General features: G+C 37.1%; 1 protein-coding gene across 1 annotated transcript in view; it reads right to left on the bottom strand.

Annotated features, from left to right (window-relative positions):
- LMBR1 (limb development membrane protein 1) overlaps nt 1-21,076 on the bottom strand; it is a 162,372-nt gene that overhangs the window by 58,654 nt on the left and 82,642 nt on the right. Inside the window, exons 6-8 of the mRNA XM_079152646.1 lie at nt 1,942-2,068; nt 1,433-1,503; nt 550-699 (exon numbers count right to left, since the gene is read on the bottom strand). Coding sequence (XP_079008772.1) covers nt 550-699; nt 1,433-1,503; nt 1,942-2,068 — 348 coding nt within the window. The remainder of the gene's footprint in view (nt 1-549; nt 700-1,432; nt 1,504-1,941; nt 2,069-21,076) is intronic.

The raw sequence follows: 21,076 nt of genomic DNA, 5'->3' as shown, positions 1-21,076 counted from the left end.
GAACACAAGTCTGATTCCAGCCTCAGCACTTGGGGATACACTATCTCAAAATAAAAAGCTCTGGGAATGGAGTTCAGTGGGAGAGCGGCCCTAGATTGAATCCCCTGTATGGCCAAAAATAAATAAATAAATAAAAGAATATACAGTATTTCTCAGATTAAAGGCAAGTATCATTCAATGAAATAAGATATAATGTGCAACATTTTCAGAAATATTTTGCTTTGTAAGTCAAAACATAGTTAATTTGAAACATAATAGAATTAGTTTGATATAAAGCAATAAGCACCTAAAATACCTGTAAATATCTGCAAAATTCCTTGTAAAATTTCCTAACCAAATGTTACCAAAATGCCTATAATTATTACTTTCAGAGCAAAAACAAATATGGTTTCCAAAGATTAAAAAAGATTTTAAAAAAATATAACCAACAATTCAAGGAATAAACCTACAAAAATACTCTATTTCTAAAGGCTAGTTCACAATCTAAAAGAAGTTCAAATGTAAACATATTTAATTAATAAACCAAAGAGTTTAAAATGGAATACTTACTGCTGGCTTCACTAGCAACTGACCCATTACTGTGAACATACGGGAAAGGCCAACTGGTGTACACACTGCAGAAATGAGAAGACCACCAACAGAGAGAGAACTATATACTTCAGAGCTCAGAGAAATAAAGCAACTCAAAACAGCATTGTTTTAAGTAAATTCTTGTCTCCAACCTAGATTCTCCCAGTGCTCTGTCAGAAGGGTCTTGTGTTATATCCATGAAGAAGGCAGAGGGGAAGTGTGAGGGGCAGGCAGCGAGACATTTAACAAAAGGTAGTTAAAGCGAGAGAAGGTTCGGAACGCTTAAGGTTCTAACAGCTGGATGACAATAAGTACTTTTGTTTAAAAGAAATTTTATAAAACCAAGCAAAGAACAGATTAAATTTCATGTACTGGTAGGAGTGAGAACCTGAAAAGAATATTTAATAGTGACAACTGTAGTCTTAAGTCCTTTGATATACACTTAACAACTAATCCCTAAGATAGGGTGTGATACCTCAAGTAAAACAAAGCAAGTATTGAAATAAAAACCACAAATTCATCACATATTAGTTTACCATTCCCATTTAAAAACAGACTCTGTGCTCTGAATGGGCTGGGGTGGGTGTTGGACATGTGAAGAGAGAGTGAGCAAGAGAGTGTGTGAGGATGTGTGCCCGGGTGTCCCTCTCTCTCCTTTTCCAACCCAGCAGAAATGCTTTTCCTCCGAGAATAACAAAAGCATATTATTATTTCAAGGTTTCAGTTTTACCAAGATTTATCTTGAATAATTAAAAAAAATCTCCAAGTTGTTAAGGAATCTCACCAGGAAGCTTTCCCATAATTTCCCAGAATACAAAACACTCTACTTTCCCTTTAGATATCAGATCAGAAGAATACTTACAGAGAAGTACACAAACATCCCAATCAATGATATACAGGATATAAATAGGGGTAGGTAGAACTCCCAGAGGTCTATAAGAAACATAAATAACTTTAATAAGTTCAAATACGGCACATTAAGATGTGTTTATCTTAATATAGGCTGACTATATTAATGTATAATAAACATTGTAATTGCTTATTTGAGTGTACTAAACCATATAATTTCTAAATTGTAGAATAAAAAGATATAAAATAGAAGGATAAAAAAACCTGTTTGGAAGGAAGAAAAAAAAAGAGCCTCTCCGAAATTTTAAGAACAGAAACCAATTAATTTAAGAAAAAAGCTTCTCATTTTGCATATATGAAACAAATGCACATTTCTTAAATACATCTACAGACTTCTTAATTCTGTATAGTACATCAAGGATTAACTATACAAAGAATTATTTAAAATGTTATTAAAGTCATGTGTAATCATATCCCAAACTATGGTCTCCATTATAGAAACTGATACAAGGTAATTTGTACCATATAAAGATTCCATGCTTGCAGCGTCATTGTCAATCAGTGCTGAAGCCACCCATACTATCCCAAGAATCAGTAACGCAAGCAGCAGCAGCATGACCAGAGTTTCCAAGATACGGGCTCGGATTCCCTGAAAACATGAGAGAGAGATGATTTTAATATTTTATTTCATTTCATGAACAATTAGGCTTCAGTCCATATAAAGCATAAAATAATCCTTTGGGAAGGAGAGAAATACTTTTATTAGATTTATCTATGTATTTATGAAATTTAGCTTATTAGATTTATATAAATGTTTATCACATCTAAATTTATTAGAAAAATACAAAATGCCTAGTTTATAATGTGTAGACTGACTTTTCAAAATTATAGTAAATACAACTGAGCTTGGAATAAAATACAAAAAAGGTTTATAAAAACACTTTATGGAATCATTTTTAATAATTACTTTCCTAATGATTTTCACAAAGAAAATAGTTCATGAATTTCTGCCTGTGATTCTAATAAGGCAGTTGCACCAACTCCCTGGAGGACACTCGCGGCCTCCAGAGCCCCCTAGTGTGCAGCTGGAGAACCACTCACTACAATCCAACACCACAAATTCCACCAATACTATGGCAACTACGTGTACCTCCTTTTCTCATATTAGATAGAATTTCTGTTAATTCATGAGGCTGGAATATAATAATCATTACACACATTTTTAAATGACAAATAAATTCTGACATAGGGACCAAACCAGAGGCTGGACTTTTAAACTTGAAAACTGTTGGATTAGATAAACACAGAAGCTTCTTTATATTCCTGCAAAGTCACCAAATAATTTTTCCTGTACCTAAACTTAAATACATATATTATTGTGTTATACCTATAACATGTAACACAATAAAATTTTAAGTATAAACATGTTTCTCAATAAATCATGTAATCTTTCATTCCACATTATAAGATAAAAGTTAAAGACCTAAAACACACACTCATTTTCAATTTTGTCCTAAATATTCCTTTCTATTATCTCAATTGCAGAAGTACAATACACTTAAATCACAGAACCCCACTTATACAAATTCAATATAGAGAGGAAATGTCCTAAAGCCATGGAGACATATTAAAAGGTCTGCATGAGGACCTGAGGTAAGTGGCTTTCTCCAGCCAGCCCCTCAACAGTATCACAGCCTTACAAAGGATTGCCCTTGGCAGGCCTGAAACACTACCTTGGATGTAAACTCCAGCTCATCCAGAGTGCGCACATCAAGGAAGGCTGGAGAGCCAGGACCAACCAGGTCTGTGTCTTAACACACCAGCTCTAATGGCAAGCAGCTACTGTTCAACTGAGAAGAAACCGAAAGTCATAAACTGCTACAGCCAAACATAATGGCCAGCCACAGCATTTCTTCACTGGAGAAGCCTTTAAACCTCCACTTCACAACTTCAAACACTAGAACACACTGTCACCTTTCAATGGTGATTTCACCCTTCTTTCCTCCCTCTCTCTTTTCTAAGGAACAGTCAAATGCACAATAAACCTTCTGGGAAATGCCTACACATAAAACAGATAAGGGAGGGGCGTGCTTTGGCAGTGTGTGTCACACCCTCCCAGCTATCTTTGCTGCCTCCAGCCTGTCCCCAGAAATATGTGAGCTAACTAGCAAGGTTCCCAGAACATGTAAACGTGTGTTTTAAGTGTCAGGATATCTGAGCTAAACAGTATAACTGTGCTGGGTTATAATATAGGAACCAAACAGTAGGGCTCCTAGAACTATCTGAAGCTTACTATTTAAAAAATTACAATTATGTTTAAATAACTATTATAATAGTATAAGTGTCATGATGATAAATTTTGGGAAGTCAATCTCAATAAGACTTACAAACTTCTCTGATAGTCAGGTAAGAAATATTTGTTGGCAATTCCATTTGTTTTCTTCAAACATGCGCCTCTGTCAGGACACACCTCTCCACAGGTCTCTGCCATTTCTATACACCTTACAAAGAGGCAGAGAGTCTTGTTCTGGACTGCCTTCTCAAAGATGTGAGTGCAGCACTCAACCTTCGACTTGGAGACTCTACCCTCTCTGAAGCAGAGGACAGAACTGTTTACTGTCCAGGATGATAAAGATGTTGACCTCCAAGCAAAGGTCAGATAGGCCTGCGTGCAGCCCATTATGAATGCTGTGGATTCCCTGAGCTTGGGTTTCCTCAGCTGTGACACAAGTCCACTGCAGGGGCAGCCTCCACCTAGCAGAACATGTTATCCCTGCTGACTACAGCGGCCCAGATCATCCTTCTACCTGGGCCTTCATCAGGGAATGGAAAGTGGCTATACATAATTATTGGTAAATGATGAAAAAAATTTTAAATAGAGACAAATATAAATAATTACGTATTTGGTTACACACTAAAATGCAGTGACAAAAAATATTTTTGAAATAAGTCGTTTAATGATGATAATTCTAGTTATCTTTCCAACAACTTGATGTTTAGATGGGAGGGGAAAAAAGAGCTCAAGAAAAACTTGAGCTCTTAAATTATTCCTCTTTTTACTCTGATAATAGAGAAATTGAAATAATGTATTAAAAACTTAAGATTAAACACTAATCTTACTAATATCAAAGTCACAGTACTAGGACCTGGTATCAAAAGCAATATTACTAAGGTATTAGAGAAAAGAACAATCAACGTAGTAAAAAGCAGAAAACAAGGTTAGCAAAATATTAACAAATAACAAAATATAAAAGATAAAAACCAAATATAACCACTATAACCATATAGGCTGATTAGGTTAAAAAATTCAGCTGAATAAGACATATCTAAAATAAAATCATACTTCAAAATAAGTGAAAGAGGAGAATCCAAAGATTATTAAGAAAATATAATTCTAAAAAGATAACAATAGTCTCTGGTTTCACGTAAAATACAAAGCAATAAACACTGAATGGGACAAAGTAGGATATTGCATGTTTATAAAATTTATTATCCACTTTATGTTCAATTTCTTTAGTAGTGAACAGACAGGATTTTGGCTTTATTCTTCATATTCAAATGAACAGAAAACTTATTTCTTACATCATGGATGTATTTCTGCAAACTTTGTATTACACAAAAATTCTTATAAAAATCATAAAAAATAAAAAATTCACAAGAATCAAAAGAAATTTTAGAAGCTGCCACTGTTCAAGGAATATCACCAGCTCTGGATGCAGCCAAATAGCAGTGAGCTAGCCTGACATCTGAGGGCCTCACTGCACAGCTTTGGCAATACAGTGGGGAACAGGGCTTCTCCAAGAAGCAGCCTGATGCCAGGGAGAACAGGCAGGCTGAGCTTTGGAATAGTCCATTTCCATGTGGCTAGGGAAGGCATGATGGGCCCTCCCCATCTAACCAGACATGAAATCAGAGTTGCTCCACTCCAAACCAGCATTGCCAGGCTAGAGAGTCACACTGGTTGTTGGGCAGTCCCCTTTCTACAAGAGCTGGGAATGGATGAAGAACTGCCCTTCTCAGGGGTCCACTTGAAGGTTGTCAGGTAGGTATGGCCTAGGAAATGGTCTGAGTCCTGGGTGCTGTAAAGCCTCACTAAAGCTGGGATATAGCATCTCTGCCTGGGACCCTATGAGGTTCCTATTAGGCCAAAGGAAGAGGATGGTGTGGCAGAGCAGGCACTGCCCAAGTATGTACACCACCATCAGGATATGTGCATCAGGACAAGCCACACAACAGCATACTGAATCAGTCCAGAGGGCTCTACCACAAAGCCACCCGACTTCCCCACTGTGAGTCCTGTCTAAACCTATCAGCTGGATTCAGTGCTTTCCACCTGTTTGACTTAGGGTCTGACACTTGCTGCCGACGTGAGGAATGCACTTGGTGAGGACAACACTGGGGGCAAGGACATGCAGCAGGCAGATACTTTCCTGCTCGGTCCCTTACCCCAAGGTGAGTACACAGGTACCTCAGCTTCTTCTCTACATACCTCCTGGTGTCCGACTCGCAACTGGCCTGTGGGTCTGTTCTGCTATGCCATATCCTGTTCTGAAGTTCTAGTGCTTTCAGCCACTCCTGAGCAGGACCTAATCACCATCCTGTGCATGGACACCATGCTACTAGGCATGCTGTGGGCCATCTCCTGAGATCCACCAAATGAGTTTCCGATATCTGCAGACCACTCTGCTTTCTGCATGGGACGGCAAGGCCTCACTGCTGAAAACGCTCCTTTCGGTGTGGGACTTTTGACAGAAGCTGGGGCAGGCCAGCATCCCTTCCTCCTCCCACAGGAGGGAGGGAGCAACAACCTTGCACAACTCCCCTCACTACGGGTGGCACAGCCTCCTTCCTTCTCACCACTCATTGTCTGCTTTTGAAACCAGCTCTGGGGAGTCTTTTCATGGCTTCCAACTAGGCCTGCAGGGCTTTTCTCCTTCCTCTACACCACCCCATCCCATCCCACTGCCAAAACTGCTGGGGCTGAGCTCTGACTTATCTTCCTGACAAGCTACGTCGGCCTGGTACTATGGCATGGATGCTGGCAGATGGCATGGCCTCCTTGTCATTCTTTCACTCTTATGGGCACAGCAGCAGCACAGCGTCCCTTGCTCCCAAGTCTCAGTGGACACTGCAGGCCCACAGGGATGTGGCACATGCCCTAACAACAGGAAACCCCCTTTAACAGCACAGGGCTACAGTGATTCAGGGCTGCCCACTACAAACACACCCTTGCACAGGCCCAGTGAAAAGCAGCCAGGAACTGTTTTCCCCACACCCAGCAAGGGTGGGCAGTGGTGGTTGGGCCATGGCAGACTACCTCCTAACACACTTCTCTTTCAGTATGTGACTGATCAGGAAGGGGAAAATATTGAGAAGGATATACAAAATCTAAAAAATACTTAACAAGGTTGACTTAATAAACTTATTAACCTCACAAGGTTACTTTATTGTATATGAGCATACAGTCATGTACCACATAACATTTTTTCAGTGACAGGCCGCACGTACAATGGTGCTCCTGCAAGATTATATCACCTAGTGATATCACAGTTACCTCAGGTTGTGCTGTGCCTCCATGATGTTCACCCAGTGATGACATGGCCTAATGGCATGTGCCCCAGAATGTACCCTGTTAAGTGGCACATGGCTGTAACACATCGATAATAAAGAATATCTTAAGATACCAAGGTTGAATGCCATCGCTGAGCCCACCCGCCTGCCCCTCCACCGAGGTCAGATGCCATTGCTGAGGCCCCAACCCGCCACACTGAGGTTGGAGGCTGGTAGCTGAGCCTGCCTGCCTGCCCCCCTACCACTGAGGGACACTGCACCTGCCTCCATGCTGACTCAGCGTACCCTCGCTGGGCCTCCCCAACTTCTTTGGAGGCTGGTGCAAGCATCTTGCATTATTCCTGAGGGCATGGCCATCATCATTGGAAGGGCAGCTTCCTTCCTGAGACACCTACAGAGACTGGAGGCCCTTTGGCAGGTACCTCTATTTACTCACTTACATCCTACACCCTTCCCCATCCTCTTGTTCACAACTAAAACTACTGTAAACAGTAATCGAACTGATCCTTTTCATTACAATAATGTTAAAGTCTTCATAGGGGCTATCTGGTTCAGGGCTGCATTTTCTCTGTATCGGGGGCTACTGGTATTGATCTCCCCTTCAAAGGAGAGGTAGTGGAAAACTGCAGGGTCATAATAAGCCTGCAGGGGGGAAACTTCAGTATCTCTGATCTTCACTGCTAGAGGGGAATATATAGAAAAAATATGAAAAAACAAGGGAAGAAAGTGTCCCTAACAAACCAAGATGCTATTGTGATAGAATCCAATGACAGCATGGCAGTAGAAATGACAGAAAAAGAGTTTTGAATTTGTATACTTAAAATGATCCGTGAAAAAAAAAATGATCTGTGAAGCAAAAGATGAGATAAGAGAGCAAATACAGGCAATACATGACCATTCCAGTAAACAGTTAAAAGAGCAAATGCCGGAAGCAAAAGAATACTTCAATAAAGAGATAGAAATTCTGGAAAAAAAAAAAAAAACAAAACAGAAATACATGAAAAGAAAAAATAAACCAAATTAAAAACTCAATAGAAAGCATCACCAACAGAATAGATCTTGTAAAAGATGGAATCTCAGACAATGAAGACAAAATAAAAAATCTTGAAAATAAAGTTGAACAAACTGAGAAGATGTTAAGAAGTCTTGAATAGAACCTCCAAGAATTATGGGATATCATGAAAAGACCAAATTTAAGAATTACTGGGATTAAGGAAGGCACAGAGATACAAACCAAAGGCATGAACAACCTGTTCAATGAAATAATATCAGAAAAGTTCCCAAACCTGAAAAATGAAATGGAAAATCAAATTACAACAGATCTACACCAAGACACATTATAATGAAAATACCTCACATACAAAACAAAGATAGGATTTTAAAGGTTGCAAGAGAAAAGCATCAGATTACATATAAGGGGAAACCAATACAGATATCAGCAGATTTCTCAGCCCAGACTCTAAAAGCAAGAAGGGCCTGGAACAATATATTTCAAGCTCTGAAAGAACATGGTTGCCAACCAAGAATCCTATACCCAGCAAAACTAACCTTCAGATTTGATGATGAAATAAAATCTTTCCGCAATAAACAAAAGTTAAAAGAATTTACAAATCAAAAGCCTGCCCTACAGAACATTCTCAGCAAAATATTTCGTGAGGAGGAAGTGAAAAGCAACAATACAAGTCAGCAAAGGGAGGAACTACCCTAAAGGAAAAGCCAATCAAAGAGAAACCAAGTCAAGTTAAAAACCAAAAATAAGCCAAAATGTCCAGGAATACAAATCATATCACAATAATAACCCTGAATGTTAATGGCCTAAACTCAATAATCAAAAAACATAGATTGGCAGATTGAATTAAAAAGAAGGACCCAACAATATGCTGCCTTCAAGAGACTCATCTCATAGAAGGAGACATTCACAGACTAAAGGATGGGGGGAAACATACCACGCACATGGACCCAGTAAAAAAGCAGGGATCTCCATCCTCATATCAGATAAAGTAGACTTCAAACCTAAGTTACTCAGAAGGGATAAAGAAGGACAGTTCATACTGCTTAAGGGAAGCATAAAACAGCAAGATATAACAATTTTAAATACTTACGCCCCAAACAATGGAGCATCTATGTATATCAAACAAACCCTTCTCAATTTTAAGAATCAAATAGACCAAAACACATTAATAGTTGGGGAACTTTAACACACCACTCTCACCACTGGATAGATGCTCCAAACAAAAACTGAACAAAGAAACTATATAACTAAATAATACAATCAATGATATTTATATAACTAAATAATACAAATCAATGGATATTTACAGAGTATTTTATCCATCATTGAGCAAATATATTTTCTTCTCAGCAGCTCATGGATCCTTCTCCAAAACAGACTATATGCTATGCCACAAAGTAGCCATTAGTAAATACAAAAAAATAGAGATCCTACCCTGTATCCTATAACACCATAATGGAATGCAATTAGAAATGAATGATAAAATAACAAACAAAAACTACTCATACACCTGGAGACTAAATAATATGCTACTGAATGACACAATGATAACAGAAGACATCAGGGAAGAAATAAAAAAAATTTTAGCGGTAAATGAAAATAATGACACAACATATCAAAATCTCTGGGATACTCTGAAAGCAGGACTAAGAGGAAAGTTCACTGCATTGAGCTCATACATTAAAAAAAGAAAAAGCCAACAACTAAATTACATAACTTTACATCTCGAAGCTCTAGAAGAAGAAGAACAGAACAACACTAAAATTAATAGAAGACAGGAAATAAGTAAAATATGAGTGGAAATCAATGAATTTGAAACCAGAGAAACAATTCAAAAAATTGACAAAACAAAAGTTGGTTCTTTGAAAAAGTAAACAAAATTGATAAACCCTTAGCCACACTAACAAAGAGAAGGAGACAGAAAACTCAAATTACTAGAATTCATGATAAAAAAGGAAAGATCATGACAGACACCACTGAAATACATAATTAGAAACTACTTTGAAAATCTATACTCCAACAAAATAGAAAATATCAAAGACATTGACAAATTTTTAGAGACATATGATCCTCCCAAACTGAATCAGGATGACATACACAATCTAAACAGATCAATTTCAAGCACTGAAATAAAAGAAACCATCAAAAGCCTACCAACCAAGAAAAGCTCAGGACCAGATGGATTCTCAGCCAAATTCTACCAGACCTTTAAAGAAGAACTGATACCAATACTCCCCAAAGTATTCCAGGATATAGAAAAGGAGGAAACCCTTTCAAATTCATTCTGAGGCTAGTATCATTCTGATACCAAAACCAGACAAAGACACATCAAGGAAAGAAAACTTTAGACCAATATCCCTGATGAACATAGATGCAAAAATCCTTAACAAAATACTAGCAAACTGCATACAAAAATATATTTAAAAGATAGAGTGCATCATGATCAAGTGGAATTTATTCCAGGAATGCAAGGTTGGTTCAACATCCAGAAATCAATAAATGTAATTCATCATATCAAAAGGCTTAAAGTTAAGAATCACATGAGTATTTCGATAGATGCTGAGAAAGCATCTGATAAAATACAGCAACCCTTATGCTTAAAACACTAGAAAAAAACAGGAGTAATAGGAACATACTTCAACATTGTAAAGGCTATCTATGCTAAGCCCATGGCCAACATCATTCTTAATGGAGAAAAACTGAAAGCATTCCCTCTAAAAACTGGAACAAGACAGGGATGCCCTCTTTCACCACTTCTATTCAACATCGTCCTTGAAACACTTGCCAGAGCAATTAGACAGACCAAAGAAATTAAAGGGATACAAATAGGAAAAGAAGAACTAAAGCAGTCACTATTTGCTGATGACTTGATCCTATATTTAGAAGATCCAAAAAATTCCACTAGGAAACTTCTATAACTAATAAGTAAATTCAGCAAAGTAGCAGGATATAAAATCAATACATGTAAATCGAATGCATTTCTATTCATAAGTGATGAATCCTCTGAAAGAGAAATTAGGAAAACCACTCCATTCATAGTAGCCTCAAATAAAAAATAAAATACTTGGGAATTAATCTAACAAAAGAGGTGAAAGACAATGAAAACTACAGAATGTTAAAGAAAGAAATTGAAGAAAACCTTCGAAGATGGAAAGATCTCCCATGTTCATGGATAGGTAGAATTAACATTGTCAAATTGGCCATTCTACCAAAGGCGCTATACGGATTCAATGCAATTCCAATTAAAATCCCAATGACATTCCTCATAGAAATAGAGAAAACAATCATGAATTTCATCTGCAAGAACAAGAGACTTCAAATAGCCAAAACAATCCTGAATAGAAAAAGTGAAACAGGAGGTATCACGATATCAGACATGAAACTATACTACAGAGCAATAGTAACAAAAACAGCATGGCACTGGCACCAAAACAGACAGGCAGACCAATGGTATAGAACAGAAGACACAGAGACAAAACCACATAAATACAGTTGCCTCATACTAGACAAAGGAGGACAAAACATACAATGGAGAAAAGAGAGCCTGTTCAACAAATGGTGGTGGCAAAACTGGAAATCCATATGCAGTAAAATGAAATTAAACCTCTATCTCTCACCCTGCACTCAAATCAAAATGGATCAAGGACACAGGAATTAGACCAGAGACCCTGCACCTAACAGAAGACAAAGTAGGCCCAAATCTTCATCATGTTGGCTTAGGATCAGACTTCCTCAACAAGACTCCCAAAGCACAAAAAATCAAAGCAAGAATCAATAAATGGGATGGACCAAAACTAAAAAGCTTTTTCTCAGCAAAGGATACAATCAAGAATGTGAAGAGAGAGCCTACAGAGTGGGAGAAAATCTTTTCCACATACATTTCAGATAGAGCACTTATCTCCAAAATTTATAAAGAACTTATAAAACTTTACACCAAAAATACAAAGAACCCAATCAATAAATGGGCCAAAGAACTGGACACTTTACAGAAGACGACATATAGGTATATAAAGTGTTCAACCTCTCTAGTAATTAGAGAAATGCAAATTAAAACAACCCTAAGGTTTCATCTTACTCCAATTAGAATGGCTATTATCAAGAACACAAACAATAATAGATGTTGGTGTGGATGTGGGGAAAAAGGCACACTTTTACATTGCTGGTGGAGTTGCAAATTAGTGCAGCCACTCTGGAAAGCAGTGTGGAGAATCCTCAGAAAACTTGGATGGACCCACTTTTTGGCCCAGTTATTCCACTCCTTGGTTTATACTCAAAGGACTTAAAATCAGCATACTACAGTAACACAGCCACATCGATGTTTATAACAGCTCAGTTCACAATAGTAGAACCAACTTAGATGCCCTTCAACAGATGAATGGATAAAGAAACTGTGCTGGATATTAACCCTCTGTCAGGGGAGTAGCTGGCAAAGTTTCTCCCATTCTGTAGGCTCTCTCTTCATGCTATTAATCATTTCCTTTTCTGTGCAGAAGCTTTTTAATTTGATGGCATCCTACTTACTAATTCTCAGTTTTATTTCTTGAGCTTTAAGGGTTTTGTTAAGGAAGCTGGTGCCCACACCAGTATTTAGGAATATTGATCCTGTGTTTTCTTCTGGCAGTAGAAAAGTTTCTGATCTAATTCCTAATTCTTTGATCCATTTTAATTTGACTTTAGTGCAAGATAAGAGATAGGAATCTAATTTTGGTCTTCTCATTTTGGATATCCAATTTTCCCAGCACCATTTATTAAAAAGGTTATTTTTTCTCCAACATATACTTTTGAAACCTTTGTCAAGTATCAGATGACTGTAAGTACGTGGGTTTGTATCTATATCCTCTATTTTATTCCACTAGTCATCATGTCCATTTGGATGCTGATACCATGCTGTTTTTGTTACTATAGCTCTGTAGTATAATTTGAAATCAGGTACTATGATGCCTCCTACTCTTATTCTTCCAAATGAATTCAAGGTCTGTTTTTCTACTTCTGTGAAGAATGTCATTGGTATCTTCAAGGATCGCATTGAATCTGTAATTGTTTTTGGTAATATGGACATTTTGACATTATGAATTTTGCCTATCCAAGACATTGGGAGGTCTTTACATCTTCTAAGGTCTTCTTCAGTTTCTTTCCTCAGTATTCTATAATTTTAATTGTAGAAATCTTTCACCTCCTTGCTTAGATTAATTCCAAAGTTTTATTTGGTTTTTGGTTTTGATGTCAATAGGAAAGGAGTGGTTTTCTTCATTTCTCAACAGTATCACAGTTGAAGTATAGGAAAGTTATTGATTTATGAGTGATCTTTTATCCTGCTGCTTTTCCAAATTCATTTATTAGCTCTACAAGTCTTCTGAGAAGGGTTCTTTGAGTCTTATAGATGTCATCAGCAAACAGAGATAGTTTGACTTCTTTTCCTATTTGAATCTCTTAAATTTTCTTCTCTTGCCTGATTGCTCTGGCTAGAGTTTTGGAAGTATATTGAATAGAAGAAGTCAGTGGACATCCTTGTCTTGTTCCTGATTTTAGAGGAAATGCTTTCAATTTGAAAGGCAAAAAATATTTCACAAAAAGACCTCTGATTTTCACCTATATAAAAAAGAATAAATTAACAATACTGCACTTACAAAAGGGCTGCTAACAGTATAAGCTATCAAAATTATTTAATATAACTTATAGCTTTTCAATGAAATATTAAGGGTAGCTGATACAGTAAGAAATGACTATTACTCTGACTTAATCTACTATAAGGCTGTGACAGTTTTATTTCCCTTATTAAATTTTATTTTCTTTTTATAATTAAATGAGACAAATCAGCCATGCACATGAAATCAATTAACTATCATATTCATGAACTTTTATTTAAACTAATGGAAAGAGATAAGTTTATTCATTAAATGGAATATAGCGAATTTTTTATCTTCAAAAACTTTAAGACAGAGATAACAGGGCTATACATAGTCAGAAATTTCATTGTTTAATTCAGTGTCAACTAGTTAATAGAAGTACCAAAAATCTATAAACTTTCCTCTTTCTTGAGAGCACAAGAATATTACAAAGCCTGAAAGAGTGCAGGCTTTATGGCATGTAACACGTAAGCTTTTTAGGCTTTTGAGTGTGATTTTGTCTGCAAAGCAATGAAAAGCATGGTGAGTGAGCTTTTATCACTACCATTAAAAGCCAGCAGGAAAACATATATGCAAAATAACATGCCTACTGCACAGTCCATTTTCCATTAAGAGTCAGAATCAGGAGTGAGCAAAACCCTAAGGAACACTTCCTATCAACTCCATTCCTGCATACACTGAACTAAAATATTTACCAGATGTTAGAACACCTTATCAAAATACCTTCAAACACCAGTGACAAAACATCATTGAGTGGGGAGAAGGACCACATTGCCAATCTTAAAAAGCAAGAAACCTCCTGAAAATAAGCTCAGAGAACCCTAAGGACTTCTCTTTCCTATCAACACTTGCACTTCCTTCAAGTAATTCTGTATGCTCAGGCTATCAAGCCTACTAGGGCCTCAGGAACTTCATAGTATTGTTATATTCATAGTATGAATACATAGCTTAACCCACCCTAAAAGAACAACTCTATATTACTCTAATGAAACCCTTCCCTTTGATTAAGATCACAGCATAACAAGTACAAAGCATATTCATGTAAAATACCTTTGAGGTAAGTACTTTCTGTCAACGTAATGCCATGTTGTTTTCAAGAAGTAAGATACATAATTATACTAGTTTCATACCAGTATTACTGCTGAAATCACAATGACTTCAATATCATAATAGTTAAATTAGATGAAATGGGCTAGTGAAGTCTAAACACATGGAAACAGATTTATTTTAGATTTACATAAGCACTGAATGGATAGTCTACAATAATGAAATGTTATAAATGCTTCTTGGAATTTTTGTGCTGGTCAATGACACATTTAATTGCTCTATACTGAGGATGAAGTGAAAATTACAATGTACTTACAAAAGTGCCACCAAGAACTTGATATGTTTCTATGGTGATGAACATTTAAACAAGGTTTCTCCTGACATCTGGCCCTCCTGTAAGGAATGCAAACACAACTCCATATGCCGTGCCTCCACATACTAGGAAAGCCTGGGAAAACCTCTGCATTCACAGAACATGTGAAGATCAAAACATTGTTTTCATTTAATGAAAAGGGTCTCTTAGTAACTTTAAGATAAGGTTTGCTCAGCATAGCATCAAGGCTGTACCTGACATACACGCATTTATGGGGCTCAACAGGAACACTAACACAGAAAAGAAAAGGAATACTATTCATTTTAAACCACAAGAAAACTGCAAGCAAGTACCTCTGAAAGCATTCGATGCCCCCCGTGCACCTAACAACCACTAAGCACACGCACAAAGGGGCTTATCCAAGGAAACATCTCTTCTTCAAGTTCTGTAGCCAACAGTGAGATGCTTTTGAATATGAATGTGCCTAGCAGCATACTTAAAAACATATACAGTGGTCTGTCTACACAAGATGGAAAAGTTGAAACTGTAAGATACTCCAGCTATTAAAACTTGCCCCAAAACTGTATTTTAGGTAAGTTAAAATAAGAACACTAATATTACTAGTTCAAAATGTTCACTATATTAGAATTTATGGAAATTTCCCATGATATTAGACAAGCAAAAAAATCTCTAGACTCTAAGTAAAGTAATACAACAAATTCTTAACCTATAAATAAAAGAACTGAACTAAAAAAATTCTTAAACATAATTCTAAATTTTGAGGAAAACTACTTCTTCATATACTACATGATATCAAAACAATTTACTGGATAGTCAGTAAGACTCTTTTCTTCTATTTCTGTTCTAATGAAGCCTTCAGTCATAAATTTCATGTGAAAAGAGATGGGAGCTAACATGCAGAGTTCTCATCGGCCCCCTTCTACATGCACACTGCAATCCTCACAATAAAGGAAAGGCTCAGTTTTACTATACACAAGGAAGCTCAACTCAAGAGTAGTGACTTGCCTACAGTCATACCTTCAATGCACATCAGAACTGACTTTTAAAAAAATTCAAATCTGCCAACCTTCAGAGCCCATGCTTTCCACTACCCCAAAAGAAAGAAATAAGGTACAAAAGAAAGAATGACAAGGAAGTAGAGAAGTGGGAAGAATGCTTTAAACATACGACAAACCTACAATTTCAGTAAAGGACCTTAAGCAAGGAACATAAAAACTTCTTTTACTAGAGCATTAATTTTCAATTCTATAATAGCAAGCTCATACCAAGTTCAAATGCTCAGTCCCATAGGAAACCTTTAATACAATAGAACATCTTAGTCAATATCCTACTATTTCTCTTTCATAAAAAACCCAAGCATACACTCCTCTACTTAAACAAAAAAAATTAGATTATTATTACTTATTACAGCAAAACACAAAAGATTTTTTTAAATTTTAAAAATAATAAAAAAGCAGAAAAGATATTAAAGTTTGCAATACAAAATAAAGGAATGTTACATGACAATTTAGATAAAATGTCATAATGCTTTTTGGCAAAGAATACATTTACACAAAAAGCACTAGAAATTCAAAAATACCACAAAAGATCTATGTTTTATGGCAGAAACAGTACACAAGCACATAAAAGCTGTAGCTGGGCTAGGGTTGTGGCTCAGTGTGAGGCACTGGACTCGATCCTCAGCACCACATATAAATAAATAAATAAAATAAAGGCACTGTGTCCATCTACAACTAAAAAACAAAAGTCTGCTTTTACAAAAACAAACAAAAAAACAACAACTGTAGGTGTCTGCTCTCTAAACTAGGTCCTGGGTGAGTTTCGAGAGCTGGTCTCTTCCAGACTTCCACATTTCCTGTAGCCCTTGATAAATGACAGTGAAGTTGGGTGGTATATGCATGCACGTAAATTTAGTTTAATATATTAGCCTCTGTTTTGTTAGTGTGAGTCCATCACCAAGAAATGAATCATCTTTTTTCCTTTCTATGTCTAAATAATAAAAGCACATTGTTTGGTTTTATATGTCTATTTATTATTATATAATAAAAGCATACTATTTGGCTTCATATGTCATGAACATTATCATGGCTATTGTAGCACCCATGTAACCCTCCCAATGATATCAACCCACCCAAAAGATAACACAAAACACTACCATGTTTATCATTTACTTTAAACTTGTAATAAAATACACGGGACAAAAATCCACCATTTTAACAATTTCTAATAAATAAGGTTCAGGGGAGTAATGCATGCCCAGTGCTGTGGTGGCACCTCCACTATCCATCTCCAAGAACTCCTCTAAATGGAAACTGTATACCCATTAATAACAGCACTGCTGTGCCCTCCCTGGCCCAGGCAGCCACACTTCTGCTTTATTTGTGATGATGACTCAAGGTGCCCCACCTGAGTGTAATCACCAGGCGTCTGTCCTCTGAGGACTAGCTGTTTTACGCGGCATAATGTCTGGAGTCTGCCCACCCTGCAGTAGTGCTAGCACGTCCTTCCTTGAAGCTGAACAATATCCCACACATGCATAGCCACATGGTGCTCACCTGTTCATTTGTTCCTCGGGCACTCGGGCTGTTTCTACCTTCTGACCATCGTGAGTGGTACTGCTGCAAGTATGAGCATGCAATAACGGCCTGAGTCTCTGCTTTCAGCCCTTTTGAATGTATGCCCAGAAGAGAAGCTGCTGGATCCGATGGTAACTACTTTTAATTTTCTGAGGAACCACCACATTTTTCTGTTGGCAATACCTTTACACATTCTTACCAACGACAACCGAGAATTCCAATCTCCCACATCCTCACTGATGCTTATTTTCTGGATTCTTTGCTAACAGCTATTCTAGTAAGTGTGAAGTAATACTTCATTATAGTTTCGATGTTTGATAGATAAGTTCTACCATCCTGTTCTTCAAAATTACTTTGGCTAGTCTTGGTTTTCTGCTTTCTATAAAATTTTTACTGCTTGCCATAAAAACCTCTTAGTATATTAGAATAGTATTGATTCTAATGAACACAGACTATCCACCCATTTATTTAGGTCTTCTTTAACACCTTTAAGCAGATATTTTGTTTCCATACATTGGTTGGTTCCATTAAGGGTTTAAGCACTGTTCATTAGATTTATTTCAATGTACTTTAGATTATCTTGCCTAAAAGGAATAAAAGGAATTTTTTATTAGATTTCTTCTTTGTTGCTGGTATTTATTGACTTTATATATTAATCTTATGTCCAGTTTTCTTCTTAAATTTTCTTATTGGAAATAATAAATGATTTTGGATTTTATAAGATCTCCTCAATAATCATCTGTTAATAATGATCATTTGAATTTTTGTGATTTTTTTTTTTCTTGGTCTTTCCATATCAGTTCCCTGATCTGTACAGTGAGGGCTACCTATTGGGAAAGGCCATGTAAAAACCACTAGAACTGCATCTGCCTAGGAAACCAGTAAACAAAGCAGTATCACAATCTTGGAGTAATAACAGTGATTACTACCACCATCAGAGATTGAAAAATGCAGGGGAGGTGATTCTAACATAGTGTTGACTATTTGAAATAAAAATATTTGCAATGACATTTCAATTTTAAATACTTTAAACATGTTACCAATAAGTATTATGCCAATTATTGGCTTAGGGTAGATATTTGTTATCAAGTTAAAAAAATTCTCTTTTGTTCCTACTTTGCATTTTGGGGTTTTTGTTGGGGTGTTTTTGGGTTTGATTTGGTTTGGGTTTTTTCAGTATGAGGGATTGAAACCAGGGCCTCGCTTGTGCTAGGCAAGCACTCTACCACCGAGCTACATCTTTGACCCCTCTTTACGTTACATTGGTTGAGACGGCGACTCACTAAGTTGCCCAGGCTGACATCAAGCTTGCCATCCTCCAATGCCAGTCTCTGGCATAGCTGGGATTACAGGTACCTGGGCCCCTAATTTAACCATGAATATATATTGATTATATTGAATATCTTCTCTCTTTTCAGAAGCTCACTTGTGGTTTTTAAAATCATTTTCATGTTCCTAATATGAATTACAGTTATATACCTGAATTTTTCAGGAATTACTTGTAAATATTTCTTAATAAATCCAAGATCCAAGCTATCTATTTTTAATAAATAAGACCAAACTCGGTATAAGTATTATTCTATTTTCTCTGCTTAGCATTAATTTTGAAGTTCTAGGGCCATCTTGATGTGTTATATAAAATTTTTGATCAGTCAAATACAGAACACTAATTCTGTGAACAGTAACTGAGTAGCTCTGCAGATTTATCATCTGCAACTTTACTAGCATACTCCTCATTACCTGTATTTAAGCATCAATGTCCCTTATATTTATGGTAGTTAATCAATCCTCCACTATGAGTATTGGATAAGCAACATAAGATTAAGAATTTTTAAAAACAGAAACATAATACTCAAACCCACTGTTGTGGCTCACAGGGTTCAGTGAGTAATCAATTAATTCCTGAAACCTTGAGCATGCTCCCTGATCTCTCAAAGTATCTGGCGTTCTCAGCAAATGACACATTCACAGGTTCACAACATGTCTTAAAAAATATTTATAATACCTATGAATATATATTTGTCGACTTTTTAAAAAATAGGAATATCATTATAATGAGGTATCTTTAGAGAATTCAACTGCAGGAACATTTCTGTAATTTCTGAAAGGTTTGAGAATCATTTGTTGTAAATATTCACAGGGTAAAAAAGACTTTTTGGGTTCTACCATCAACTCCACTACTGACTATATACCCTGGAAATTTCATAAGAAAACTAAAACTTCAAGACTTTTATGTATGAAATTTTTGCAATAAAATATTCCTTGATTTTCGCTCAGATATTTTTAAAATACCAAATGAAATGAAATGAAATACATGAGAATACTTTAAAAATAATAAAATAGTAAATAATCTTTAATGATGCCTGAATGCAGGGGGGAGATCTAACACCTGCTTTATGTAAGAATTGGATTGGGCATGCAAGATTTTAGGTTAACAGTAGTAACAGCATCCTCTAAATTTACTTCAACTTTTCAGCAACTGTATAACAAAAACTACCAGCTGACAACACAGTTGGAAGAACTCCAGCCATGAGGCCTTCCAGACCTGCAGACTGCACAGGGAGCAAGGCAGCACCCTGAGGACACAGTGGGAAGAAGCAGCTGTGAGGCCCCAGCAGAGGTCAGGTCCATCCAGGACAGCTATGGTGAGGCTGAGTTCCATCCCATCAATGGGGCAAACACTCCAAAAATTGTGGGAAACAATACATGTGGTTCTAGACACATAAAATCCTAGATTTACCTAGTTAGCTGAAGAACCAGGGTTGGGCTCGGGAAGAAATTCTGTCCTATAAACAGAGCTTAGGATGGTCAGGGGTGGGCAAAGCTTCAGAATCAATAAACCAAGCCGCAATAAAATAATGCAGCAATCTAAGAGTCTTATTTTGTGTCAAGGTTCTAAAACATCAGATCCTGAAATGCAGTGCAGGAACCCATCTCTCTCCCCGCCCCACACACAGGGCTGGGCTGCAGCATGCTCAGATCCCACACCCCCTGGACAAGCTGAGGGGAGACAACTGTGCTCAGCTTTCACCCTTGTCTCCCTCTCCCTGCACAAGGACTCCGCCCCAGTATCCTAAGTATTCAAGTTAAAGACACATCAAGGAACAACCACAATACTGACCCAAAGCAGTTACAATTATAGAAAGCCATTGGAGAGTGTCAGGACCATCCTGGAGACAATACTCAGGAGAAGGGCTCTGCCAGGCAGAGTGGTGAGGGACAACTGATCTCCTGGCAGAGGGAGTGTGTGAAGGAAGCTGAGGAAAGACAAGGTCTGTTCTAGGAGAGGTGAGTTGGTAGGAATACAGCACAGGGTAGGCAGGAGCCTAGGGAAACATGGCTTAAGACAAATGGGAGCCAAATTTACAGAGGGTCTTATGCACCAGAGTTTGGACTATTTTGTTGGCAATCAGAAGCCATCAAGGATTTTATGGAGTTGAAGAACATATACAACTAATTTTTAAGAAAACAAAGCTAAAAGGCACTATAG

Source organism: Sciurus vulgaris (assembly GCF_902686455.1).
Source record: "Sciurus vulgaris genome assembly, chromosome: 8".
In the NCBI taxonomy this organism is placed as follows: domain Eukaryota; kingdom Metazoa; phylum Chordata; class Mammalia; order Rodentia; family Sciuridae; genus Sciurus; species Sciurus vulgaris.
The sequence above is the reverse complement of the archived record's forward strand: the minus strand, read 5'-3'. Positions and strand labels throughout refer to the sequence as shown.